The 18,222-nt window shown below is 25.0% G+C and overlaps 1 protein-coding gene and 1 long non-coding RNA gene across 2 annotated transcripts; one reads left to right on the top strand and one right to left on the bottom strand.

Moving 5' to 3' along the window:
* Positions 1 to 8,650: 8,650 nt before the first annotated feature.
* Positions 8,651 to 9,117, top strand: LOC101500281 (uncharacterized). Its single transcript, XR_001144469.3, has 3 exons — positions 8,651 to 8,710; positions 8,886 to 8,953; positions 9,046 to 9,117. It is a non-coding gene; the product is annotated as an uncharacterized lncRNA (long non-coding RNA).
* A 634-nt stretch (positions 9,118 to 9,751) lies between these two features.
* Positions 9,752 to 13,653, bottom strand: LOC101496597 (probable polygalacturonase At3g15720). Its single transcript, XM_004510124.1, has 9 exons — positions 13,510 to 13,653; positions 13,206 to 13,337; positions 12,162 to 12,335; positions 11,152 to 11,359; positions 10,752 to 10,833; positions 10,566 to 10,674; positions 10,231 to 10,335; positions 9,883 to 9,982; positions 9,752 to 9,819 (listed from the first exon to the last, which is right to left on the bottom strand). Exons 1-9 carry the CDS (start codon positions 13,651 to 13,653, stop codon positions 9,752 to 9,754), a joined length of 1,122 nt encoding a protein of 373 aa, XP_004510181.1.
* Between the last annotated feature and the right edge of the window lie 4,569 nt (positions 13,654 to 18,222).

Below are 18,222 nucleotides of genomic sequence, written 5' to 3' on the forward strand. Positions count from 1 at the left end.
ATAATAATAATAATAATAATAATAATAATAATAATAATAATAATAATAATAATAATAATAATAATAATAATAATAATAATAATAATAATAATAATATTATGAAACTCCATATTTTCATGATTTGTCAATGACACGTGGTTAAATTTTTAAATATTTACTAGTTAAATTAACATAATTTCTTCTTTGTAATGGAATTGATTCTACTATTGACGCCACTAAATTTCATCTAAATCCATATTGGAAAATAGACGGAGCTCTATAAGAGTGACACTCCTCAACTTATTAATGTAGTGAATCAGAAACACTTTTGATGAATACTTATTAACAATTAATTAATAAGTTAGAAATTTTGTTTCTTATTTTATAAGTTAACAACCCAACATGCCAAGCTTCCAACCACACTGGCCATATTCAACAACTTTCTGCTAGGTGAAATATTTTCACAGGTATAATACATACCTTTATGCATATGCATTTATGCTGGAGTTTATAGTTTGGCTATACCATATAATGTGATTCTGTTCTAAATGGTTAGGATCCATTAAGGGCCAGTGACAAAGCCCTAACAAGCTGTGGACCCTATAAAATGAAAGAAGAAGATGCAATGGTTTATAGAAGACCCTATCTTATATCTGGCTCCTCAGGTTTTGCATTGAATGCAATTACCAGGACAATTGTTGTCGATATTTGTGTATCAAAATGAGAGACCATAAACAGAAAACTCAAATTTAAATTAGCAAATCTTTGCGGAAAAAAAAAAACCAACAAATAATATTTTTTTTAAAATAAAAATGTTAAATTATAAATTAAGTATTTTTAAAATTGTGACACCTTAAACCCCAAAATAACATATATAATAATTTATATTAGATTTTTTTATTTGAAATATATACGCAGCGAATAAGGAAAATATGTTTCCAAGGAAATAAATTTTTTTTTTAATTTAGGATACCACATTGCTTAAAATTAAAATGAACACTTTTATCTTTTTTCCTCCTATAAAACAGTGTAATCTCAACAAGCTTGATGTAAGTATAATTACTTAATTTAATTCTAAAAACTTACTGATACTTATAAGATTTTCATACAAAAAGTTGTTTCAAATTTAATAAGAAAAATACAAATTTACAACCCTTATTCTTGTTATCACCTATCAGAACGGAGTTCTCCAAAAATTGAACGTCAAGACTCATTAACCTGTAACAACTGCGATTTTGCAAACGCAGACCCAAGTCAGTCAAACACAAACAATGAAGGAGGTGAGTTTTGAAATCATGTTAATAGTATAATATAAGTAAGAAGAACACGCCGTTGATCATAAATAAACCCTATAATTAAACAAACATTATTCAAGGAAAATTAATACATTTCCCTATAATATCAAATCATCTCAGAAATTATTATCGCACACAATTCATATTAATCACAACAAGACAATCACAAGAAAATGCAATGCTACGCATGAGCTTAGACTCTACTTCACAATGTGGTACCATTCTAACTTTGAAGTACTTGGTTAGGAGGCTTAATATTGTGCCACCATTCGGGTGGACGAACAATTCAAATTGGTCATGTCCTCATAGATCCTCTCAACTCAACCCGAGACACATATACACGACAGTCGAGGTAAACATGTGTTGCATAGTAGCTCCTAATATTTGGAGTGCGACCTCCAAGTCACATAGGAATTCCCCACCCGAATATCTCCAACGTCTAACAATCTTTTCTTAAGGCTCAATAACAGATCGTCACGATCAGGCTCATTCAGTTGTACGTCCCCGGAATCACTAGGCTTGTCAGGCCCTACCTATATGATGACAAAATAATTCTCACTTCACAAATTCTCAATATTTATTTTCTTCCCTTATTAGCTTAGACTACTCCATTAAGAGCATCATCTTTAGGAATCATCATTATCTCATCAACTATGAGGTACTTCAATATTCTCATCACAATTTTATCATATCATTAATCATACATAATCATGATCATCATATAAGCTCATCACAATTTTATAACATCACTATCATCAATAAAAAATCATCATTATCATCACGTAAACATATATCATACCATGTATAACATCATATCATTAATCATCACAATTTTATCATTATCATCACTTAAACATATATCATACCATGTATAAAAAATCAATATTCTCATCACAATTTTATCATATCATTAATCATACCATGTATAATTTAATTTTATAACACTTTTTTTTAAAACATAATTTAATTACTAAAATATTACTAATACTTTATAAAATGAAGCAATTAAAATAATTAATCTTTTAAAATACATTAATAATCAAAACCCTCATATTCAAAATAATCCTTATAATAATACTTATTTTTCCAAATAATCAAATTAAAATATTACCATCATTAGAGAATAGTTGAAATTATAAAATAAATAAATATAACATCAATATATTATATTAATTACTAAATCATAATAAATATATACAAAATCACAATGTCATAACAAGTATATAAAAATAAAGGAAATCAAACACAATATCACTACTATCCCAAGATAATTATTTATAAAAATTTAACTTAAAATAGAAAATAGTTATAAATAATTAAAATATAACTACGTGCATACTTAACATCAGTCAAGCGTACAGAAAAATATCATATTAATTAGATACACGTATATACACGTAAAATCGTATAAAATATTTTTCTTTAAAATATAAAATTAAAATACTATTATTTTTTTAAAAAATATAACAAATAATAAAATATAGGCTAAATACCACTTGTGGTCTCTTAACTTAATTTTCGTTAACGTTTTAGATATTTATATTTTTTTTCTTCTCGATTTGGTCTTTTATTTTTATTTTAAGCGACAATTTGATCTTTTATGTTTTAAAATGTCAATAATGTTATCCTTTTCATTACAAAAAATCATTAAAATTTTCAAACAAAACCCAAAAAATTAATTATATTCTTCAATATAATATAAATTTCATCAAATTCGTTACAACGTTAACTGAAATTAAGTAAAGGGACCACCGGTGTTATTTAGCCTAAAATATAATATTTATTATTTATATCGTTCATTTAATCTAATATTGATAAAACTAGCACATCATAGAAAATACTTATATAACAAAAATTAGTCATAAAGTTTATCATCATATATTCTAAAATAACTTTAACATCAAATTAATTTTTTAAATCATATTTAACTAATAAAATAGTTTATTATAAAATTTAGAGTGTTACATACTTAATAAAAATATAAATAAATAAAAAAAAGTAACAATAACTAACAAATAAATAAAAATAATATTTTTGACAAAATACTACAAGCCTTCTTCCTCCATATTTTAAGCTTCCATGTTTCTCTCATTTTGAATCTTCACCAACTTTGAACTCCATCAAAAAGTAGAAGTCTCATCTCCACCAACTTTGCACTCCACCAAAAAGTAAAAGTCTTATCTTCACTTGTCACTCCATAATTTATCCAAAAGCAATAGAAAAACCAAAACTCGATTTATCTCATGGACGCAATCATTCATCCTTGTAGCCTATAAATTGAGAACCAAAAATTAAATGGAGGGAGTTTGAGTTTCCTAAAAAATCATAATAGAGGAAAGAAAGTTCTTCTTTGTTTCTAAGATCAACAAAGAAAATCACCATCTTCTTCATCAAATCAATTGATAAAATAAAAAAATTCAAACCCTTTTTAATAACACAACCAACAAAAATCAAATGAAAAACACCTGAATAAAAATGTAGAGAGTTAGAGAGCATGAGCCACACATCACCACCTCAATCATCCTTTGCAAATCCCTTAGGAAACCATCATCAAATTGACATCTGCAAGCCACCACCACGAGCACTATGTTGGAGCATCCACACAGCCACCTCCGTCAACTTTGACCTCCGGCGAACCACCACCACGAGCGCTACCGCTAGAGCGTCCACTCAGCCACAACCGTCAACCTCGACCCTCGATGAACCACCATCGCGGGCAACTCCCCTTTCACGGCCGTTTTTTGTGTGTTTGTTCTCTCTCACTCTCTCTCTCTCTGTGTTTTTGTTTACTTTTTTTAAAAAAAAATTCACAATAAATAAATATTAGATTAATTAGATGTGACATCTTTTTAATCTTTGAGTTGTTAAGAGACAAGTTGTACCACTTGATGGCTTTAAAACTCAATTTAAAAACCAAAAATAATAAAAAAATATTCTTAAACGGATTAACTGGACGTGACATCTTTTTACTCCTTGAGTTTTTGAGACACGAATTGTACAATTTGATAGTCTTAAAAGTAATTTTTTTTTTAAATAATTATTCAAATCAAACCAACTTTGTCTTTTTTTTCTTCGTCAAAACAACTCTCTCTCTCTCTTTTTTATCAACAACAAAACACAATTTCTTTAAAAGTAATCAACACATCCACATTTTCTACCCAAGAACTACGTAGCTTTGATTTCTCCATCGCACCGAGAGATACGTAGGAGCAATATTGCACTCTTATTAGACATAATAATAAAATTTTATTTTTTCTCCATGTTTTAAATATACTTTTGTGATTAGATTCTTTCCATGAAAAAATATATTTTCATTTTAAAAAGGAGAAATAAATTTATATAAATTAACATTAATTTTGTACAATTAATTATAGGTAACTGTATTTTAACGGATGTTGTAGGGTGCTAATACCATCCCTACGCATAATCGACTCCCGAACTTAAAATTTGGTTTCAAATATTATTTTTTATGTTTTTCTATTTTTAAGGGTGTCCCAATATTTTCTATATTGTAAAATAAATTTTGATGGCGACTCCATTAAATTTGAGAAACACTTAAAATTTTAGCCTACAACAGCTAACGACTTCTGCTCGAGACCCTTAGAGTGTCAAGCCTAACATAATTAACTGTGTAAAATTTGTTAACATCTATTTATTTTTCCTTCACATTTTTTTTAACTTTTTTATTGTTTATTAGTTATTTTTGTGTGTATATTATATATTATATATATATATATATATATATAAATTTTAGTATTTTGCATATCTTCACACACTACACACTTTTGCACACACGTGAGTGAGACCTTAATACATGGTTTAAGTAAAACTTAATATTCGTCTGAATTTGCATAATGTTAGCTTTTTGGATGTACATCTTGTTTGGTTAGCATGAAGACTTAACCTAGAGTTTTAATTTTTTTGAGAACTTTTGTCACTTCTAATAGTTTACCTATTATTGTTGACAATATTCCAAAATGGAATCCATGGCTCTAGAAAACCATATTCAAATTCATAGAGCCACCTTGGGAGAAGACTACAATATCATGAATTTCTCATCTCAAGCATTCGTAAAGTTCAGTTTCGTTTCAAAATACGAATCATAGAACATTTTAAAGTTGATCAAGCAATAAAAAATATTAAGCACATAAATGAGAAAAATAATTCAATAAAATCATTCATATAACTAGAAATCAAATAAAAAAAACTAAGAGATTCATCTTGTTTCGCTCATCCCTAATAAAAATGGTTTATTTACTCATGACATAGATACAAAAGAGAGAGATTAAGCACTGACTAAGTGACATAAGCACTTAGTCAAGGAAATCAAAGAAACGACGCAAAACTACAAAAAATCTCTACTTAATCAAGGAAATAAAAAATAAGCATTTTATTAAATACAAAATATATCAAATAACTCCTTAAATTAACAAATGATTGAAGATATTTGAGACTAAAGATAATGAAAAATATGTATATGATGAAGAGTCATCAGTCACTTATAACTAAGAAAGGTCACAAATCTTTTTAATGAACCCTAAACCTATGTAGGTCACAATGGGAGCGTTTTTCTTTTACATATTCAATTCATTATTATCCTTTGTTGAAAAAAATAATTTTATTTATTTATTTTTTATTTTTTTATAAAACAAAAACATTTTTCTTTATTGGGTTCCAATTTTATCTTCTTAGAGGAATGGAATAAAAACTTCATTTTTTTTCAACTCATTTTATTTCTTTCACATTGTGTATAAATATTCTCTTATCAATTTTTTTACATTTCATAAAAATAAAAAGGGAAAAATAAAGTGGTCATGATAAGAGAAAATTTGTTACATTTTCAATAACATTAATGTGTCTCTTTGCATTACTTGTCATTTTACATCAAAATAAATGTGACATCAAATCATTCCTCTCATATTAGCATCATCTAAAAAAAAATATATCAAATTTGATGTGTGTCATGTCACATTCTTGCATTTGTTACAAGAAAATTCACTCTTAAAAAGAGTTCAAACCCAATACATATTTAAGTCATGATATTCATTTCCGAAGAAAAAAATAGTCTCGTATGGAGATCTAGCATTCATATTTTTATATAGTCTATTGTGTCAATATACTATTATGACATTCTTATGCATGTACAAAAATTTCAAAAAAATTATTGTGGGTTAAATTTTAATTCTTCGATTTTTTTTGTGAAATACAAATTTACTGATAATTTGTCCATAAAATTCATTGTCATTTTCATCCATGCATCACATTTCAAGTTAAAAAATAAAAAATAAAGAAATCATCTTCATATGTGCAAAAGTGCATAATTTTAATTTCATATTGAACTAATTGATCATTTCATATAATACACTCAAAATTAATCTCACATTAGCATAAAGTTCACTTTGCATATGTCATTACACCATCATATAATACATAAAAAACTCACTGTAAATAGCCAAAATTCAAAAAAAAAAAAAAAAAACTTAGCATGTACTGCTTATTAAAAATTGAAGAAAATCAAAAGTCCGTCATTTTGGTGGCTAAATCTACATTTCATGTTGTATTTGCACATGCATAAAAAAAAAAAAAACAATGTAGTTTGTATATGCTCACTTCCCTTTTTATTCATTTAGTATGTTAACATATTATTTTCATTTGCATTTGAATTTGAAATAATGTTAATCATCGGAAAAAAAGTTAAATATTTAAACAGTTAGTTTCATACTTATGAAATATTGCTACATATTTGCATCATAGTCTTCTATCATCTTATTTTCATTTATGCAAGTCATTTTTTTCTCTTTAATGAGGAGCAAAAAATAAAAAATAAAGAATAAAATTGCATTCATGTATTTTTTTTTCATGAGTGGTGTGAAATAATGCTTATTTGCAAAAAATGTTGAATTGGTCATTGTTATTTGAAAAATAAGATTTTCCAAATCATAAATGAACTCAAAATCTATTGAGACTCTTGAGAACACACCTCATAGTCTTTTGTTGACATAAAACATCTAAATATAATGGCCAAGTTTGTTAACTTATGTGATTGACATAATTAAAAAGAAATTCAAGTAAAAAACTAATGTTACCTTTCTTTGAACAATTCATTTAATGAACATGCATGTCATGCGTTTCTACTCTTTCATGACCCCGTTAATGTCCTCGTTTGTACATATCCCTTCATTATTCTTTCCTTTTTGGTCTTGCCTCAATCTAATCGAAAAAATTGGTCTCACAAATTGAATTTGAAAAAGACACCTAATTGATTTCCAAGAATCAAATCTCACAAAATAATACTTTGAAAGTTCCAAATTGGTGCAAGTTCTTTTAAAAAAACAATTGAATAAAAGAAAAGTTCGTTGTGATTGAAAACTTGTGTCAATATACTATTATGACATGCAGGGTCGACCCAACACATTAGGAGGTCTAAAGCGAAACTATTAGACAGGGTCTTTTAAAATATTAATAAATAAATTATTAATAATTTATTTAATAACTATAGAAAATTTCTTTAGTAGAATTAATAGTATTTTCAAATCTATTTTCTCTATATTTTTCAAAAAATAAAACAAGACATTTCAATTGTTCTAGAGCAACATTAATAACTCATGTAAATTTTTTCATCTTTTAGTTGAAGAAGAAAATAGTATGTATACTACCACTCCAATAACTCGTGTTAGCAATATATGTTCACTACTTATTTCATGATTTCTCAATTTACAACTAATATTTTGAATATGAGCAATGTGCTCACTTTTTGTCTCATAATTTCTTAATTTATAATTATTATTTCTCTCATCTCTATTATCTTCGTTAGCTAATTTAGTTGTATTAAGAAAAGAATTAAATAATTTATAACAAAAATATGTTTTATTTAATTTATATAAGATTTTATCAGTTGATAGCAAAAGTTAAGACGAAAGTTTCACTGTGATATTTTACAACACTGAAAAAAATATCAATCCAAATAAATAATAATTCTGACAAAAATTAAAAATTAAAACTTTTTATCATATATTATTGGGCCTTTATATCGATACAAATTTAAAATAAAAAAATAATTTTTGACGAGGCCTAAAGCAATGGCTTTACACGCCTCTCCCTTGGGCCGGCTCTGAATTGACATGTTCAACTATGCTTTGGGTCATTGCTTACTTTATGGCTTTTAAACGAAATTAATGGATGTTAGAAACATAGGATTTTGTAAAATGCTTTCAATGAAATCTCTTTCAGAACAACTATTGAAGGCTACCTTTGGTTTGTTAATTTTATTTTTCGCCTACTATAGTTTCTAGTTAGTTAAGCTAACATTTCTGATTTCACCTATTTATTAACCACTGCAGAAACACAAAAGTTTACTCCATTTACATTTCCTATTTCAGGATTTGGGTTTTCTGATAAGCCTCAACCAAGATATGGTTTTGACTACACCCTTGATGGTAATTTTTCAATGGTCCAACCAATCTTAAATAATAACTTGTTTTGAAATGAAAAAAAAACAAACATGAAAAGTGGGAAAATGATTTAGAAGCTATTTGAATTGATTTATCTGAACTTATCTACTAACATAAACTGTTTATCCAAACATAACTATATTTTTCTTCTTCTTTGCAGAATATGTGTTATCATTGGAGTCACTTATTGATGAACTGGCTGTTACTAAAGTCTCACTTGTTGTCCAGGTAAGTTTGCTTAGTTGATAAGAAGCATGAATTTACTAGTTAAATTAAAATAATCTCTTCTTTGACATGTCATTAGTGTTGTTTGTTCACAGGGATATTTTTCACCAGTTGTTGTTAAATATGCCAGCATTCACCAGGAAAAGATTAACAATTTAATTCTCCTTAATCCACCTGTACGTTTATTTTACTGGTACTTTTTCTCTAAAAAAATTTCTACCATTGACACCGTCAAATTTCGTCTAAATACTATATTGGAAAATAGATAGAATTTTATAAGAGTGACACTCATCACTTTACAAATCAGTTTTGTAAGGATCGATGAATTAGGCTTAATATAAAAACAAATTAAAACATGAACACAACTAAACATACCAAAATCAATTCTAGAATCAATTTTAAAAACAATAGTTTCTAGTTTGTTAGCTAGCTCAAAATGAAGAATAGTGTGAGAAATATTTTATTTTAAACAAATCTTTATATTCTCATAAGAGAACGACATAATAAACTTCCTACTCTTTGTAGGCTGGACATCATGCACAGGAAGATTGTGGTGAAGAACTTGAACAACTTATTTATAGAATAATAAGAAGAAAAAAATTAAGGATGAGAATATTAATTTAATATTTTTCAGTTATACAATCATATTAATTTGCAGTCTCTAGAATATAAAGTAATGCTTTAAAGTACATTGTTTTTATCGGAATTGAGTACACTAAACCTAATATGGCATCAACAATTTCAGAGGAAAATCTTTATTCTATCAAGTGATGAATTACTTTTCTAATTTAGTTTTTGACATTATTTGATTAGGCAAGGGACATTTGGAATAGTATTTCTAGCTGTTCCATGAGCATTTTTACAAGTAGCTGAAGTTTTCCCTCCTGGTTTAGCAGATACAATATTATTTTGATCGAATAGAATGTTGAAACAACCTATCGAGGGTCCACAAACTAGGTTGATAGCGTAATCACTAGTAGAAGTTCCTCTAAATCCTCTGTATGTCACAAAGCTCACTTCCACATTTGTAGCCTAAAAATTTGCACAAAGTTCAACACATATATATCTATGGTATTAGTATATTACTATGTATATAAACCAACAAGATGTCACTTAAGTAGCAAGAGTTTGATATATAATTTTACAAAAACAATTTAAATTTTCATCAGAGACGGTTATATAATAACTATTAGCATCATTTTAATTAATAATTATTTTTTTAAAAAAATTGTTAAAAAATGACAATATATAATATGAATAATATAGAGTGAAATGTGTACCTCATCTTCAACACCACTGTAATTTTGATCTATAATTATTGGGTTCCTAACATTTTGAAGGATGATTTGGTCAAAAGTAATACGTTTTGCATAACCAGATCCACCCTGTAAAAAAATTCAAATATTTGAAATCTAGAAGTGATCAAAGATAATTATGGAAAAATTATACTTTTTCTTTTTCTTTTCTTTCGAACAGTTAAACTTTATTGAACAATGAATTGTAAAGTTTACCAATATATCTATGATGTGAGTAATAATAAATTGCTAAACTTAAAAAAAATAAATTATATTTTTATAATAACTTTAAACATATTTAATCTTTGAGTTATACTTACTTCAAATGTCTTAATTCTAGCTCCATTTGAAGTCCCAATAAATGTGCAATTTAATATGTAAACATCTGAAACCATATCATGCTGTCCATTTCTACCAAGGCTCCCAACACTGAATGATTCATACAATACATTTTATGAGATATGTGCAATATATGAACTTTAAAAATACAATGTTTAATGACCAACCTTATTCCATGCCCTGGTCCACAAGTAACTCGAGTAGCATTGATAAAGGAAGAACCACCATTGACAGCAATACAATCATCACCTGTTTAGAAGAAACGAAACTCAAAATAAAATTATAAATTGTTAATTATTTTAAAGGCGATTGTTGATATAAAAACAATTTTTACCTTATTAACATTTATTCATACCTAATTTTTTTTAATAATATAACATTTATTTATACTAATGTTTAGTAATAATTTCTTTCTTTTTATTTATTTATTTATTTATTGTTTTTTTTTTCATTTTTTCATAACAATTTCTATTTGACCCACTTTTTAAATATAAATAACATAATATTTTTTTAATTATACTTCAAAATTAAAATTTTGATAAGATAAATAATGTAAACTTTAATTACCAGATTTTATATTGGAATCTTGTATCAAGATATTAGTAGAATCAGAAATGTCAAAGCCATCAGTGTTGGGACTAGTAGCAGGAGCATTAATGGATATATGAGAGAATGTTGCACGATTGCACATGTTTACAGATACATGAGATTGTGGACTATTAGAAATCCCCAAATTACGAACTATAAGATCATTGCATGCATGGAAAAATAACACCTGTATTGTTAGAAAATTATGTTACAACATTTCAAAATAATAATTTAGGGGGATTATTTATTAAGATTGAATAGTAGTTTTTACATTGTATAAAAGACATATTTTTTAAATCTTTATGTTTTTGACGAAAATTTATATGTTTAATATTAGATAAAATCTATTTTTGTTGTTGTTAATTTTAAAATTTAAAATTATTATTTTTAAATATTTTTCTCTCGACTATTATATTCGTTATAATAAAATTATTCTTTAGAAGCATATCACAAAGTAGGTTTTTATTATAAATTAGAATAGAATTCACTTATTTTTACATTCTACATATTTTATATGTTTAACCAAACATAGTGAAAATTTCAAAAGTAATTATTTATAAAAATATTAAACAAATGATTCTTGATTGAATCAATAGTTATATATGTTATAGCATATATGAAATTTCTATAAAATGGTGATATAATAATAATAATAATAATAATAATAATAATAATAATAATAATAATAATAATAATAATAATTTACCAAAATGTTATTTTTCATCGGCAAAGGTATATTTGCATGATCCATTCACTTAATTTTTATCTTATTTTACCTTTTTTATAAGCTAAAAATTTATTAAAAAAATAAAACAAAATACCCATTTAACTTTTCAGAGTTTAACTGTTTCAAATAGATGAGGCCAGGTTTTTTATTAAAAAGAAAAAAGAAAATTAATATAATTAGACCTATAATATCAAACTTATTAAAACTCTTATTTGGTTATCAAATTAATTATTAACGAGAACAAGATGAAAATATAATGAGCATATACCTTAGGTCGTTCGCAACTTTCACAATGCCACCAAGTAGAACCATATCCATCGATTTCTCCTTTACCATTGCCATCAATTGTGAGTCCATTTAAATATTGAATACTAATCCAATATGCTCCATCTAATTTCCATGCTTCTTTAGAAGGTGCCACTATTTTCCCTTCAAGCTGCAATATACAAATAAAGAGGTTAAAATAAACAACACAAATACTCCCTCCATCCATATATATATATATGTATAAGCCCTCTTAAAAAAAATTGTTCCTAAATATATAAATCTCATTTTATACATTCTCCCCAAAATATATCTCTAAGTAATACTATTAAGTGTCTTGGCTGTGAGAATATAGAGCCGAACATCTTACACAAAATGATATGGGTATATTAGATATGTTACCTTTTTTAAGTATACGTGAAATTTGTCCCTTTTTATTATAAGTCTTATTTCAAATTATCTCTCACAAAAATACTCTTATTTAACTTAATTATTCGTGAGAATGATAGGTTTGTTTTCACTCTTTTGAGAAGATTGGTTAAAAAAATACAAAAATTAAAATAATAAAATTAACACATTTCTTAATCCGTGAATTAACTAGGTAATTAAAAGTGATAATGAAAAATCTAATAATTTTTATGAAAAATCTAATAAATCTAACAAGTGAGAATGAAAAATCTAATGATTTTTATGAAAAATCTAATAAATTTAAAAATTTAATCAAAAATTTATAAAATATTATTAGAATATAATAACAACTAAAGAATAACTATGATGTACATCAACATTTTTTAAAATAAAATATTATTTTTTTAATATTATAATTACTGCATAAAATTTGTTAAGGAACGAAAGATCCTTGCTTCAACTTTGGATATTGTTGAGCACATCAAAAATACTCTTTTGTTATAGATTCTAGCTGAAGAAAATGAATATTTAAATTCAGATTTAATATGTAAATCTCTGATTAGAATGTTTTGTTTAAATTATACATGATATTGTATGTTAGATAAATGAATGCTAGATTAAAGTATATATACACCTGAATGTTTATTTTAGCTTTGCAAGGACCACTAAAATTAATTTTGGTGACTCTAAATGATCGTCCTGCTGGTATAACTAGTGTTGACATCCCACCTGCTTTACATGCACTATCCCATGCACTAGCAAATGCCTACAATTCATAATATGTAAATTGTTAAGGAAGTTTTTATGTTTGACACTCAAATGTCAAAAAGATAAAAAAATTCTATATTGACTCTTTAGAAAATTCTCTTTCAAATCAATTAGTTATATGAATTATTTTTAGATGAAAGTTATATGAAAAAACAAAAAAACATATATACTTGTGTATCATCAGCTATGCCATCTCCACGAGCACCAAATTGCATTACATTAATAAAAGCATTTTTTGTTCCTACATCCAACCTTGTACAAAAACAAGGTGAAATAAAACTAAGAATCAAAATATAAGTGAAGAAACCTAGCATGTTTGATTAGAGCTGAAAAAGTGGAAAATTAATAGTTGCTATGATATGATTAGAGAATGGAGTGGGAGTTAAATAGAAACTTATACGGAATATTTTATTATGCTTATTACGGGATTAAAGAAAAAAGTAAACGGTCAATTTTTTTAAGTATGTCTTAATGATTATTTTATTTTTTAGGTTAAATATATTATTATTTAATTATTTTATTGTTAAGTATGATACAATTTATTTACATCAAATATTTTAGAATTTTAGGTCATATTGTATAATACAACTTTAAATTTTATTGTTAAATCAACACATATTTTATTATTTTTTAGGTCAAATATGTCATTAATTAAAGTTATATCATACAATATGACCTAAATTAGTAATTGTTACATAACTATAAAAATTTATTCCAAAATAAGCGTTGACTCAACAACTTGTATATACAATTATTTTATAGAGATTAAAAATTATATTTTTTTATTAAAATTAAAATTGAAATGTTGAAATTTTATAACAACTAAAAATATATATACTAAATCCATTTCTTTTTACAATCTAATTGCTTAAAAATTAATATTGAAATGTTAAAAAAAAATTGAAGTTAAAAAACTGACACATAATTTTTGTCCTCTTATTTAAAGTTGAGTTTCTTAGTATATTTTTTTTGGGGAAACTAATACACACCCTAATCGTGGATTTGAACTAACACTCCAAGATATCAAATATGAAATGTTACCACATTTCTTTTTTTTTATTATCTCAGCTACCACTACAACAATTATGGTCTTTAGCAACACTTTTTTAAGTAACATGTATAAAATGTTGTCTAAAAGTAGATAAGACAACATTTTAAATATGTTATCATTATTATTTTTGCAATACTGTATAAATGTTTCGTAAAATATTTATAGAAATAATTTTGAAACGTCTTTGTGGTAGATTTTTAGCAATATATGATATATGTCTCCTTAGGCGTTTCTAATAACATTTTTCAATTGTTACATTTTTTTAACAAAATACTATATTTTTAAAATATTGCTTAAAAAATTTAATATTGATGAGATTTTTTTGCGGGATGAATTCTTTTAAATACATTTTAAAATATTATTTTTTAATTAATATTTAACACTTACCGGAGTATCGTATGTCATCTATGCTTTTATTTGTTTTTCTATTGAGTCAACTTACCTTATATCTGCTGACGTTAAGGAACTTTAAATGAAAAAAAAAATTAAGTTTTGTTTGTATAAAAAAAATTGCATCTTCCCTTTTGAATATAAATAATAAACAATAAAAAAATAAATTAAGAATATTATAAAAGATGGAAGGTAATCTCATTTATTTATTCTTTATGTAATAAAAAATATAATGTGGATTCTTTTTAAAATATATACATATATCAAAATTTTAAAGCAATAGATATATGAATCATCTATCTTATATCAATATTTAGTGACAAAAAATGGCTTTTAGAGACCAAAAACTCGATCACTAAATCAAAAAAATTGGTCTCTAAATCAATTAGCGATCAATTTAAATAAGTTGCAAATCGTTAATCAATATTAAACAAATAACTTGAGAACATCAGTCATTAAAATCGATCACTTAATCAATCTCTAAAAAATGTCATTAAATCGATCTCTAAATTCAATCACTTAATCGATCACTATTTTATAATTTAAAAAAAAATTATAAATCACATATTATATATATATATATATATTAACAAAATAAGAATAGGCATGTTTTTATCGCTATGTTCTTCTATTATATTTTGACAAAATAATGAAAATCTTAGATATAAAGTTTAACATATCTAATATAAAGAATGACCGTAAATGACATACATGGGTGGTAAATTACGCTCATTATCGTTTAGGTTTCAATATTAGGATGTTAGAGTTAGGTTAATTGTCTGATGGGATAGTGATTATACATTTTGACAACTGAGAGCACATAGATCTCTCATTGAGCTTGACATAATGATCTACTCCATCACGGTTAATTCAGCAACAAAATTCCTACACATAATTCAGTGTTTAATACTAATTAAGCATAACTTAATTAATATTATTTGTAATAATTGATTAAATAAATAATTAATCTAACAATCTCCACTTGAATAACAATATTCAATTATTAAAAGAATATAATTTTAATAATAGAATTTCAATTATGGCCAAAACACTTGTCATCCAAGACAAATAAGCTTTAACACTGCAAAAATTGAATCCGATAAAAAAAAAAAAAAAAAAGCAAATCATACATGTTAAAGACTTACATTTTATATAAGAATGACTTTATAATGAACCAAACATTTAAAAATGCTATAATAAACTTTCACTAACCCAAAATACAACAAACTTTAAGCAAAACGTACTATATGAGTTATGGTGTTGCGATTTTATCAATAAGTTTTTTAATTTCATAAATATCATAGAATATCAGCGTATGTCTAAGAACAAATATCATAGAATATCAACGTAGATCTAAGAATATTATGTTTATAAGTACATTCGTAGCACAATATCATTCTCGATAGGGATATTGATATTACACTTGTACTTGTATTTTGTGACTTCACAATATGTGAAATATTGGTAATTGAAGAGAAATATAATATAATTGCATTCCGAAGAATTATTGTGCATTTTCCAATAATTTAAGCATTCAATTATGATACTTATTGATATTAAAATAATTTAAATATATCTCAATTTGATTGAATGAGACTTAATTTCAATGTATCGTAGAATATGTCATAGTATACACAAAAGTATATGACAATATAATTAAGATTATAATTTTCAAGTATTTATAATTTGTGTACACAAGTACTTCCACATATCCGATATATATAAATGAAATTTGAATTCTCGTTATAGTCTAATAATTTTAAAAATAATCTAATGATATAATATACACTCTGACTGATTCGACATATATAATAATATTTAGACTCTCATTAATAGTCCACTAATTTAAGATTACGCTCTAATGATATAGTATTTAACCGTGAGATACTAAATTTTTAATACAAATTTAATGCGATAAGATATTACAATTATTAAAAAATTTGTATACACGCTCCCACTAATCTTACATATATAAACATGAGTGAAATTGTTATTAGAACCCACAAATATAATGTTATAAAATTAAATTAGTAGGATAGTAAATTTCTAGTGCAAAATTATCAATATAAGTGGTTATAAAATTTTATCATTATTAGATTTTCACATATTTAATCACATATTTTACCCAAAATAATATTGCATAGTTATTAAGACACATGGTTACATGATGATAATAATAATATGAAACTCCATATTTTTCATAATTTATCAACGAAAATTTTTATATATTAAATTTTAAATTTCATAGTTAACCATATTTTCTACGTATAGATTTAACGAGATTATATATTTTTTACTTTGTAATTCATAATAGAAAATCTCTTATCATAAATATTAATTCAAAAATGAATTTTTGTAAAAGTAACCTTATATAAAAGAGTATGATATGATTATACAAATATATTTATCATCATATGAGTGAAATTAAAACCCTAATATTTAAAAAAATGGAATTATATACACTTATTAATAATAATTCACTCAAATGCTATAATTATAGTTTTACACATTTGAGAAAAAAATTAGGTTACACACAGTGGAAATATAAGACTTCAATTTATAATTATTATTATTGAGAATAAAAGATAAATAGTCGTTTATTTTATGATTTTACACTTTATAAGTATTTGAGTAGCACAATATCATATTCGATAGAAGTATTGATATTATATTATTAGAGTTTTTATTTTTATTTTTAAATAACTTTAAGACTATAATATTCTTAATATAAGTCTTCATATATAACAAATAAATAGTATTAAAAATGATTTTTTTGGGTTAGTTTTCCATACTTGACACATAAGATTCTCATATTCGATGGAGAATGATAATTGATTTAACAGTATAAGAGTTTTTCGATCACTTACATAATCTAAGGAGAATTACAATCCATTTGATTAAAAGAAATTAAAAATACATATTTATAAATTGATACATGTTTTTAAAAAGAATTTCTAACTTATATATTGCCATCTTATCTAACTATTTAATTATGTCACTAAATACCTATTTTTAAATATCTATCTACACCTAGCACACCTAGCACTTCTTGTTTAATAGCTCTTGTATATTATATTTATACTTACGAAATTTGTATGTGTTACTAAAAACAACCTTGATATATATGACAAATTTCTTGTAGTGGTAGCAACAATCTACACATATCATGTCACCGAAATATTCTAATACCACCAAAATATTCAAATACCGATAGAGTACTCAAACCATAACTGTCATAATTATAAAATTTATAAGTAATTTGAATAATTATCAGAATATTATACTACCAATAAGGTATGACTATTATAAATATAATATTTATTTATTTATTTAACTTATACGAAATTTAAACAATTGTGCTCACGATAAGTGAGATTATAATCATATAAATTAAGAATGATAATATTTAATAAAATATGATAAATTAATATCATGTATAAAA

The sequence above is a fragment of the Cicer arietinum genome, chromosome 7, assembly GCF_000331145.2.
Source record: "Cicer arietinum cultivar CDC Frontier isolate Library 1 chromosome 7, Cicar.CDCFrontier_v2.0, whole genome shotgun sequence".
NCBI lineage: Eukaryota > Viridiplantae > Streptophyta > Magnoliopsida > Fabales > Fabaceae > Cicer > Cicer arietinum.

Coding starts and splice junctions, on each gene's coding strand:
- LOC101496597 (XM_004510124.1), bottom strand. CDS start 13,653: ATGCTAGGTTTCTTCACTTATATTTTGATTCTTAGTTTTATTTCACCT. Junction 10,834..11,151: donor AGATTCCAATATAAAATCTG/GTAATTAAAGTT, acceptor TCTTCTAAACAG/GTGATGATTGTATTGCTGTC. Junction 9,983..10,230: donor ACAGTGGTGTTGAAGATGAG/GTACACATTTCA, acceptor GCAAATTTTTAG/GCTACAAATGTGGAAGTGAG.